Here is a 10,458-nt window from a genome sequence, read left to right on the forward strand (position 1 = left end):
CACTGCTGGGAGCCGGCGAGAGGCACTCCACTCATGACAAAGGTCATGAGGAAGGAGGCTCGGCACACGCAAAGGCGGGATCGAGCCTCAGGAGTCCCCCTGGATATTCTCGAGCATCTACCCCCAAAAACCAGAGTCTGCCTACTTTATTGCTTTGTGCTCTCACCTCTTTACTGAGGGCTGTCCCCCACCACCATCTCGCTCTCTCTGACAAAGAGTTAACTTACAGCTCCAATTAATAAAGTTCCTGGGCAATTAGGAGTGTTTAAATCCAAACCCCTCAGATAGCTCTCTAACTCGCCTGACAAGTTTACCCAGACTCTTACAGCTATGCATTCGATTGTTTACAGTCTCCCAGCCTCAAGAGGCACGGGGAGCTTAAGATATTCAAATAGCTTAGAGCCTCTCAGAGAGTTAGAAACTGTCAGAATAAAACTAGTAAAAGATTTCATTGATGAGCCAATGCTTGCTGCCAAGTTTCTACATCCCCTGTATTATATCCTTGAATGTGTATTAATTAATATAGTTGGTATGTAGAAAAAATAAGTAGTGGCCTTGGTGTTAGCAACTTTAGACCCTTAAGGTAATAAATTCTTTCCTTTGTTGTAAACCCATTGCACCTCTGCCCTATAGGAATGCAATTTTATCTAACACCTTCGGAAGATGGCGCCAAACCTTAAAATAATTACTCTTAGAAAAAGTAAGTCTTACGGTTGACAAACCTTTGTCAGGAGTCATAAAATGTTAATAAGGCCTTCTGGCCAGAAGATGATGTAAATCACCTAAACCATTTGTATACGATAAATTTGCAGGAAAGAAACCCTAGTTTTTGGTAAGGATCAAAGACTGCTGACTTTGCATCCCCTATTATCCTCTATGTGTAACTTAGGGTATAAAAACCCCTGTTGAAAATAAAGCTACGGGCCTTGCTCACCAAAGCTTGGTCTCCCCATGTCATTCTTTCTTCTCAATTTCTGGCTCAGTCTCCATCTGGAGCGTGGAGGTCCTCTACGACCATTTATTTGCCTGGGCTTCTAAGACCCACTCGAGAAGGTGTCAAAGGTGGGGCACCTTCCGCTATTCGAGAGGGCGCCTGCGGCCTCCGTGGTCAGAGCTAACCTGGTGTCACAGGTTATATTGATTTTCCGCGTAAACCAAGCTACTCAGCCTCTTTTCTCCACTGAATTTTCCTACTGAGCTATCCTCATTCTATTACTCTTTATATCTTTGATGAATATTTAAATAGTCGCCGACATCGTCTCCCCTTCAAATACCCTGGATCAGCCTGGGCAGGACTCCGGCAGTGGGTGCTTCACCAACTCAGCACAGACTCTTCAGAAGACAGCCCGCCCCTTCCTGATGAAGCAGAGAAGAAGACACAGCAGTAAAGAAGCAAACAAGCCACTCTGACTAGATGCTTCGCTCTGTCCAAAGGCTCCTGAAGCCCCTGTCAACTCTTCCTCAGATGAATTCTTCTTCCATTGGTAGGAAAAGAGAGATTAATTTGAGAATGAAAAACTTCTGAAATGAATCCTGAACGTAAAGCCATGTCCAGCAGGGACCTCCGTATTATGGTCTCCCAAACCAAACTCATTCTCTGCCCCTCAATCCTGCCACCCACCTCTAACAGCAGCATTTCTACCCACCAGATCAGCCATCCTGGAACTTCAGCCCTCCCCACCCGATCCCCTGTTCCTCACAGCCAAGTAGTCATCAAACCCTGTCACTTACACCTCCTTGGTATCCCTTCCATCTCTCCCTTCCTGTCCCTGCCTTACCATCTCACCTCCAGGGCCAAACTGAAACGACCCTTTTCAACCACTGTCTTAACCTCTATGAGGCATCCCAGAACCCATGCTAAGCCTCCCAGAACCTATTGTCCCTGTCCTTTACTCTTTTATTCAGCAAACAGATAATACAGGTACTCTGTACTAGCAATTCTCACCCAGCTCCTCTAAGAATGACTAACAGTATCTCACCTCTACTTCTGATCTCCCCATCAGGATACACTCTGGAATATAAACTCTGCAGGCAGTGCTACTGTTGCAGTTGACACCGAACTTATTTCTTTCTTCCACCAACACAGAGAAGACAAGCAGGCAAAAGAAAATCGCTACATCCTTCTTACACCCCAGTATCACAGCATTAGCGTGGTACAAAACACCCTTGGTTACCCACAACTCTCCATCCACCCTGAACTTGCCACCTTTCCCTCCAGTGTGACACTCTCTCTGGTGCTTCCAACTCTTCCTTCAGAACATTAGCTCAGCTTGCAAAAACCCCTCCCTTCCTCTCTATTGAGAAACTGCTACTCCTGCTTCAAGATCCAGGTCACATTTCAACTTTTCTTAAGAAGTTTTACTTAATCAGACTAGGTCAATCATTCCCATCTCTATGTTTCAATAACACCTCTACTAGAGCACTTAAAATACTAAATTATAATTACTGCTTTGGACATCTGTCTCCAGGTATTAGAATACAGCTTCAACAAAGATGACAATTTCAGTACTCAGCTCAAAATCCCTACCGCCTACAATAAAGTGGCACTCAATAAATATGCACAGTACATGGAAAAAATGAATGAACAGCAAAATCTCAACGAAAAACCTCAGCAAATATTAGTTTAAAGAAGGAAATAAATTAATCTCTTAAACAAGGTATAAGTGAGGTTCTCAGGAATACAAAAATTCAAATTCAAATAACTCACATTTAACTCTATCGATAGCCAACGTTTCAAATTCTGTCAAAGATACGTTTCCAGAAGGTGGCTGCAAGTAAAACTGAAGGCTATGTGGGTAGCAAGCATTCCTCTGGTCATCTGCCAACCTCAGTTTCTTCCGTTTTCCTCCAGAAAACTCCATCTTGTTATCCTGGAAGCAAGCACAAAAAACGGTGGGAAATGGAGTTAAAAACAAAAAATAACTCCACACACGAAGGAAAACATTCTGCCACCAAAAGGTGGCAACTGATTCTGAAGAGCACGCACATGTCAAGAGTCGTGTCCCTGTCTTCCAGACCTTCGACAACACCGCTGGAACCACGGTGCACAGGCGGTGGGGAGAGGTGAGCGCGGCGGAGACGCGGGCAGCGGTCCTGACTTCCCGCAATGTCCACAGCAGGGGACGCGGGCTGCTCTCCAGGCGTCTGCGCGCTCCGCCCTGAAGGCTCTGAACTCTCCAGGGTCAGGCTGAGATTGCCCGAGAGCCGCGACCCCGAACTCGGAGGAAAGCGCGGGAGCTTCAGGCTAGGAACGCGACTCGGTGGGCTTCTTCCCTGACAACCCCTGAAAACTGATGGCAGTCTCTCAGGCGCCGCGCGTCGAGCTCGTCTCCAGAGCGTCCAGCGGCGCCGAGTGACACGCCGCCTCCGCGGTCCCTCAGGCAACGCGGTCTGTCAGCCCTGGCACCTGCCTCCGCCTAGACAAGCCACCAGGACGGACTCGCGTCTCCCGCGCCAGCCGCTCTCCCCCTTCCCTAGGCTCGCACGCCTGAACGCCAGGGTTACTCTTCTTCGCAAACCCCGGCGGCTCCTCTCACCTGCAACTACACCAAACACAGACACACAGAGCGACAACAGGTTTTCTCCGGTGGCGGGAGAGTTCGTACGGGACCGGAAGCGGAAATAGCTGGACCGCGGAGCCCGCCCTCTCCCGCAAGCCGCCCAGCCCAGGCTCGCGCATGCTCAGTGGGGCGCTCTGGGTTCCGGGGGCGGCCTCTGGATTTCGGTCCCAGGTATTGCACTACGTAGCGTGGCCGTCTATGGGGTCGCACAGAGTCGGACATGACTGAAGCGACTTAGCAGCAGCAGCAGCAGCAGCGTGGCCGTGATAAAGCGCTGGATTAAAGCTCCAGTCTCTAGGGGTTTGGAGAAGGCAGTGGCACCCCACTCCAGTACTCTTGCCTGGGGAATCCCATGGACGGAATCCCATGAATCCCTGGTAGGCTTCGGTCCATGGGGTCGTTAAGAGTAGGACACGATTGGGCGGCTTCACTTTCACTTTTCACTTTCATGCATTGGAGAAGGAAATGGCAACCCACTCCAGTGTTCTTGCCTGGAGAATCCCAGGGACGGGGGAGCCTGGTGGGCTGCCGTCTATGGGGTCACACAGAGTCGGACACGACTGAAGCGACTTAGCAGCAGCAACTCTAGGGGTCTGGGTTCGAATCCCACCGCTGCCAGATGATTTGGGGCTTCCCTTGTGGCTCGGCTGGTAAAGAATCCGCCTGCAATGCAGGAGACCTGGGTTCGATCCCTGGGTCGGGAAGGTCCACTGGAGAAGGGATAAGCTTCTCACTCCAGTGTTCTGGCCTGGAGAATCCCATGGACTGTGTGGTCCGTGGGTTTGCAAAGAGTCGCACACGACGGAGCGACTTTCACTCTCACTGCTGCACTACGTGTGCGTGGGTCTGAGCGGTCGGCGCCGGGTCAGCACCGGCTCCAGACTGGGACCCTGGGTGATAATCTCAGAGAGCCCGGCGAGCGGGAGGCCCGGCTCACCGCTCACAGAGGCGACGGCTAGGCGGCCTGCGTACCGCCGGTCAGCCCGCTTTTCTACTGGTTGGCCGGCCCGCGGGCATCGGTGTGCGTCCAGCGCGCCCCTTCCGCACACTCTGTGCCTGGCGAGCGCCCGCAGGTGACGGGAGTCGAGCCGGGACGCACGCCTTGCGCATGCGCACCCGGGAACGCTCGGCGTCTGCGGAAGGAGACCGCGGGGCGCTGGGCGACGACGGCCCACACTGTGCGCGGCAGCGTTTCAGAACTGAGGCCGCCAGGTGGCGGGTCTCGCTCACAAAAGAGGCCTCGAGAAGTTCCAGTCAAGGTAGGAAGGGAGGAGCCTTCAAGACGTTCAAGGTTTCGGAAATGCAGACTGAGCTGAAACAGTGTCAAGCTTCAGAGCATCTGCCCGGCCTGGGCCGAACAGGTTGACCCTGACCTTGTACCAGAACGTATTCTGAGGGATTTATATGTCAGTTCCCTGTATTGCCATAACCCATTTAAAAGGCTCATGTGAAAAGACCCTGATGCTGGGAAAGATTGAAGGCGGGAGGAGAAGGGGAAGACAGAGGTTGGGTGGCATCACCAACTTGATGGACATGCGTTTGAGCAAGCTCCGGGAGCTGGTGATGGACAGGGAGGCCTGGTATGATGCAGTCCACGGGGTCACAAAGAGTCGGATACGACTGAGTGACTGAACTGAACCCATTTAAGGTTCTGTTCTGTTCAGTTGCTAAGTCGCTTCTGAATCTTTGTGACCCCGTGGACTGCAGCACACCAGGATTCATTGTTCTTCACCATCTGCCAGAGTTTGCTCAAACTAATATCCATTGAGTCAATGATGCCATCCAACCATCTCAATCTATGTCGTCCCTTCTGCTTTCAGTCTTTCCCAGCATCAGGGTCTTTTCCAATGAGTGGGCTCTTCCCATTAGGTGGTTAAAGTATTGGAGTATTCCATATTCAGCATCAGTCCTTCCGATGAATATTCAGGGTTGATCTCCTTGCAGTCCAAAGGACTCTCAAGCCGTCTTCAGCACTACAAGTCAAAAGCATCAGTTCTTCAATGCCCAGCCATCTTTATAGTCCAACTCACACATCTGCACATGACTACTGGAAAAACCATAGCTTTGACTATATAGACCTTTGTTAAAAAAGTATTGTCTCTGCTTTTTAACCCACTGTCTAGGTTTGTCATAACTTTCCTTCCAAGAAGCAAGCATCCTTTAATTTCATTGCTGCAGTCCCTGTTATTAACCCACTTTATAGATACGGATTGTACAACAGAGAAGTTGACTCACTTCAAAGGTCACGTAGTAACTGGCAGAGCCAGGTTCAAAGTCTCAGAGACTAGCCAAGCACCACAGTGCTAACCACCAAAGTACCAATTTCACTAATATGTCAGTTGTTACTGTTCAGTCGTTAAGTTGTGTCTCTTTCGCCACCCCATGAACCCATGAGCCCACCAGGCTCCTCTGTCCATGGGATTTCCCAGGCAAGGATAATGGAGTGGGTTGCCATTTCCTTCTCAAAGGGATCTTCCCAACCCAGGGATCAAACATGTGTCATCTGCATTGGCTGACATATTTCTTTACCACCAAGCCACCAGGGAAGCCCCGTGAGACATTACACAGGCTTTAAAAAAAAAAAATTTATTGGAGTTTACTTGCTACAGTGTTGTGTTACTGTCTGTTGTAGAGCAGAGTGAATACATGTGCATATATGACCTCTTTGTCACCATAGAGCATTGAGTAGAGTTCCCTGTGCTGTACAGTAGTACGTTCTCATTAGTTATCTATTTATACCCAGTAGCATATATATGTCAATCCCAATCTCCAAATTCATCCCACTCTCCCTTCCCCTCTTGGTGTCTGTACATTTGCTTTCTACATCTGTGTCAATTTCTGCTTTGCAGATAGGTTCATCTGTACCATTTTTCTAGATTCCACATGTATGTGTTAATATGGGATATTCTTTCTTCCAACCTCATTCACTCTGTATGACACCCTCTAGGTCCATCCAAGTCTTTGCAACTGGCATAGTTTCAATCCTTTTTATGGCTGAAAGTATTAGTGTTAGTTGCTCAGTTGTGTCTGCCTTTTTGCAACCCCATGAACTGTAGCCTGCCAGGCTCCTCTGTCCGTGAAATTCTCCAGGCAAGTACACTGGAGTGGAGTGCCCCTTCCTCCTACAGGGGATCTTTTCAACCCAGGGATCAAACACGAGTCTTACGCACTGCAAGCAGATTCTTTACCATTTGAGTCACCAGGGAAGCCTTTTTGTGTCTGAGTAATATTCAGTCATACATATGTACCACATCTTCTTTATCCATTCCTCTGATGATGGACTTTTGGGTAGATTCCATGTTCTGGATATTGTAAATATATATGCTTTTGAACAATATTGACCGGGGAAAATGTTTAGGATGCTATGAAGTTAACAGCAGAATACATAAAACCATGTATGTATGGATGTGAGAGTTGGACTGTAAAGAAAGCTGAGTGCTGAAGAATTGATGCTGTGGTGTTGGAGAAGACTCTTGAGAGTCCCTTGGACTGCGAGGAGATCCAACCAGTCCATTCTAGAGGAGATCAATCCTGGGTGTTCTTTGGAAGGAATGATGCTAAAACTGAAGCTCCAATACTTTGGCCACCTGGTGCGAAGTACTGACTCACTACAACAGACCCTGATGCTGGGAAAGATTGAAGGAAGGCAGGAGAAGGGGACGACAGAGGATGAGATGGTTGGATATCATCACCGACTCGATGGACATGAGTTTGAGTAAGGTCCGGGAGTTGGTGTTGGACAGGGAAGCCTGGCATGCTACAGTCCATAGGGTCACAAAGACTCGGACACAACCGAGCAACTGAACTGAACTGATATGTGCCATATGATTTCAAGGTTGTAAGAACTTACCATTACAATTTTCTGCAGTGTTTCTTACTACTATGAGTGGGCTGCCTTCTTCAACTCCCATTCTTATCTTACAATCCAGGCATATAATATGTGTTGCAATCAGAATTTTAGGTGCAAAACCATCCCTCTCTGCTATTCTTCCTTTTATTTAACTTTTCCTGGCTTTATCTTCAGCCTGGTCTTAAACTGGCCCTTTTTTAACTTAAACACAGGCAGTTTCTTTACCATCTGAGCCACCAGGGAAGGAGTGCTCACGTTCCCATGATGTATATCTGTGCTAAGTCACTTCAGGCATTTCCAACTATTTTCCACCCTATGGACTGGAGCCCACCAGGTTCCTCTGTCCATGGGATTGTCCAGGCAAGACTACTGGAAAGGGTTGCCCTGCCCTCCTCCAGGGGATCTTCCCTATCCAGGGATCGAATCCATGTCTCTTACGTCTCCTACATTGGCAGATGGGTTCTTTACCACTCTTACCACCTGGGAAGCCCTTTTCTATGATGGTTTTTGTTCAGACACACTTGTGTCTGACTTTGCGACCCCATGGACTGCAGCACACAGGCCTCCCTGTCTATCACCAACTCCCGGAGTTTACCCAAACCCCGTCCACTGAGTCAGTGATGCCATCCAACCATCTCATCCTCTGTCATCCCCTTCTCTTCCTGCCTTCAATCTTTCCCAGCATCAAAGTCTTTTCTAATGAGTCAGCTCTTAACATCAGGTGGCCAAAGTATTGGAGCTTTTCTATGATAGACGATATTAAATACTTCTTTGGACAATTTAAAAAATGAGTCTATTGCAAACAGAAAAATGCTTACATTTGTGGGAACTAAGACACTGGCAGTGGAACATCTGATGGTATTTTTAAAGTTCTATTTTAATTTTATATGAAGTTCTCCATAAATTTTAATTCATGAAACATGTGAAACCTTCCCACAGCATGGCCCCAAGATTCAATGACTTTCTTGCCTGTAGCTGCCCCCAGCCTGTGGAATGACCTACCAGCTCTTCCCCAAAGAAGGCCTGGAAGTCCCTACCTGTGTCTCTTTGTGGTGACCTCCCCACTCTAGTAGCTCCAACCCTCCTCAGTCAGTATTTCAGTCACCACCCCACTACCTGCCTCCATCCTCCTGAGCCTTTGCTTATGCTGCATGGTTTGCTCCTGGGTTATACCACAGTACTTCCATGTCATATGATTTCTTCTCTAGTTCTATCCATCTACTGCAGATAGCCTTCATCTTTGGGGATCATGAGCTACTGGATGATTCGACGAATGTACTCCTCAGAAAAATGCACCTACATACTAGCTTTGTTAAGTATTTCAAAAACGTTTGTGAATATATGTGTAGCTGACTGTGTAGCACCACCAGATTTTCAGCTCTTTTTGGACAGGCCACTTTTATTGTCTTTGTCTTCCCTAAACTGCCTGCAAAGTGTCTTTTAAATTAAAAGATGAGATAATAAATGTCATTTTAGGACCATTTCAGAGAGAGCTGGTTCATTTCAGTTCAGTCACGTAGTCGTGTCTGACTCTTTGCGACTCCATTGACTGCAGCACACCAGCTTCCTTGTCCATCACCAACTCCCAGAGCTTGCTCAAACTCATGTCCATCGAGTCAGTGATGTCATCCAACCATATCATCCTCTGTCATCCCCTGCTCCTCCTCCTGCCTTCAATCTTTCCCAGCATCAGGGAAAGATTTTCCAAGGAGTCAGTTCTTTGCATCAGATGACCAAAGTATTGGAGTTTCAGCATCAGCATCAGTCCTTTCAAGGAATATTCAGAACTGATTTCCTTTAGGACAGACTGGCTGGATCTCCTTGCAGTCCAAGGGACACTCCAGAGTCTTCTCCAACACCACAGTTCAAAAGCATCAATTCTTCAGCGCTCAGCTTTCTTTATAGTCCATTTCTCACATCCATACATGACGACTGGAAAAACCATAGCTTTGACTAGACGGACCTTTGTCAGCAAAGTAATGTCTCTGCTTTTTAATATGCTGTCTAGGCTGGTCATGGCTTTTCTTCCAAGGCGCAAGCTTCTTAATTTCATGGCTGCAGTCACCATCTGCAGTGAGTTTGGAACCCAAGAAAATAAAGTCTATCACTGTTTCCATTGTTTCCCCATCTATTTGCCATGAAGTGATGGAACCAGATGCCATAATCTTGGTTTTCTGAATGTTGGTTTTCAATCCAACTTTTTCACTCTCCTCTTTCACTTTCATCAGGAGGCTTATTAGTTCTTCTTCGCTTTCTGCCACAAGAGTGGTAACAACTGCATATCTGAGGTTATTGATATTTCTCCTGGCAATCTTGATTCCAGTTTGTGCTTCTTCCAGCCCAGCATTTCACATGATGTACTCTGTATATAAGTGAAATAAGCAGGGTGACAATATACAGCCTTGACATACTCCTTTCCCAATTTGGAACCATATACTGTCCATTTTTCCATGTCCAGTTTTAACTGTTGCTTCTTGACCTGCATACAGATTTTTCAGGAGGCAGGTAAAGTGGTCTAGTGTTCCCATCTCTTTAAGAATTTTCCAGTTTGTTGTGATCCACACAATCAAAGGCTTTAGCATAGTCAATGAAGCAGAAGTTTTTCTGGAATACTCTTGCTTTTTCTATGATCCAACGGATATTGGCAATTTGATCTCTGGTTCCTCTGCCTTTTCTAAACCCAGCTTGAACATCTGGAGGGTCTCAGTTCACAAACTGTTGAAACCTGGCTTGGAGAATTTTGAGCATTACTTTGCTAGTGTGTGAGATGAGTACAATTGTGTGGTAGTTTGAATTCAGTGTTCTAAATGTTCAACATTTGAACATTGAACAAAGAAAAGCACTGCCTTTTTTGGGATTGGATGAACACTGACCTCTTCCAGTCCTGTGGCCACTGCTGCATTTTCCAAATTTGCAGTCATATTGAGTGCAGCTCTTTCACAGCATCATCTTTTTAAGATTTGAAATAGCTCAACTGGAATTCCATCACCTCCACTAGCTTTGTTCAGAGTGATGCTTCCTAAGGCCCACTTGACTTCACATTCCAGA

The 10,458-nt window shown here is 47.3% G+C and overlaps 1 protein-coding gene across 1 annotated transcript in view; it reads right to left on the minus strand.

Annotated features, from left to right (window-relative positions):
* The window catches only part of PRIM2 (primase, DNA, polypeptide 2 (58kDa)), a 346,489-nt gene extending 342,847 nt beyond the window's left edge, over nucleotides 1-3,642 (minus strand). The window contains exons 1-2 of the mRNA XM_010848522.1: nucleotides 3,537-3,642; nucleotides 2,708-2,870 (exon numbers count right to left, since the gene is read on the minus strand). Coding sequence (XP_010846824.1) covers nucleotides 2,708-2,861 — 154 coding nt within the window. The 5' untranslated portion in view covers nucleotides 2,862-2,870; nucleotides 3,537-3,642. The remainder of the gene's footprint in view (nucleotides 1-2,707; nucleotides 2,871-3,536) is intronic.
* Nucleotides 3,643-10,458: the final 6,816 nt, after the last annotated feature.

Source organism: Bison bison, unplaced genomic scaffold, assembly GCF_000754665.1.
Source record: "Bison bison bison isolate TAMUID 2011002044 unplaced genomic scaffold, Bison_UMD1.0 scf7180017864270, whole genome shotgun sequence".
Taxonomy (NCBI): Eukaryota; Metazoa; Chordata; class Mammalia; order Artiodactyla; family Bovidae; genus Bison; species Bison bison.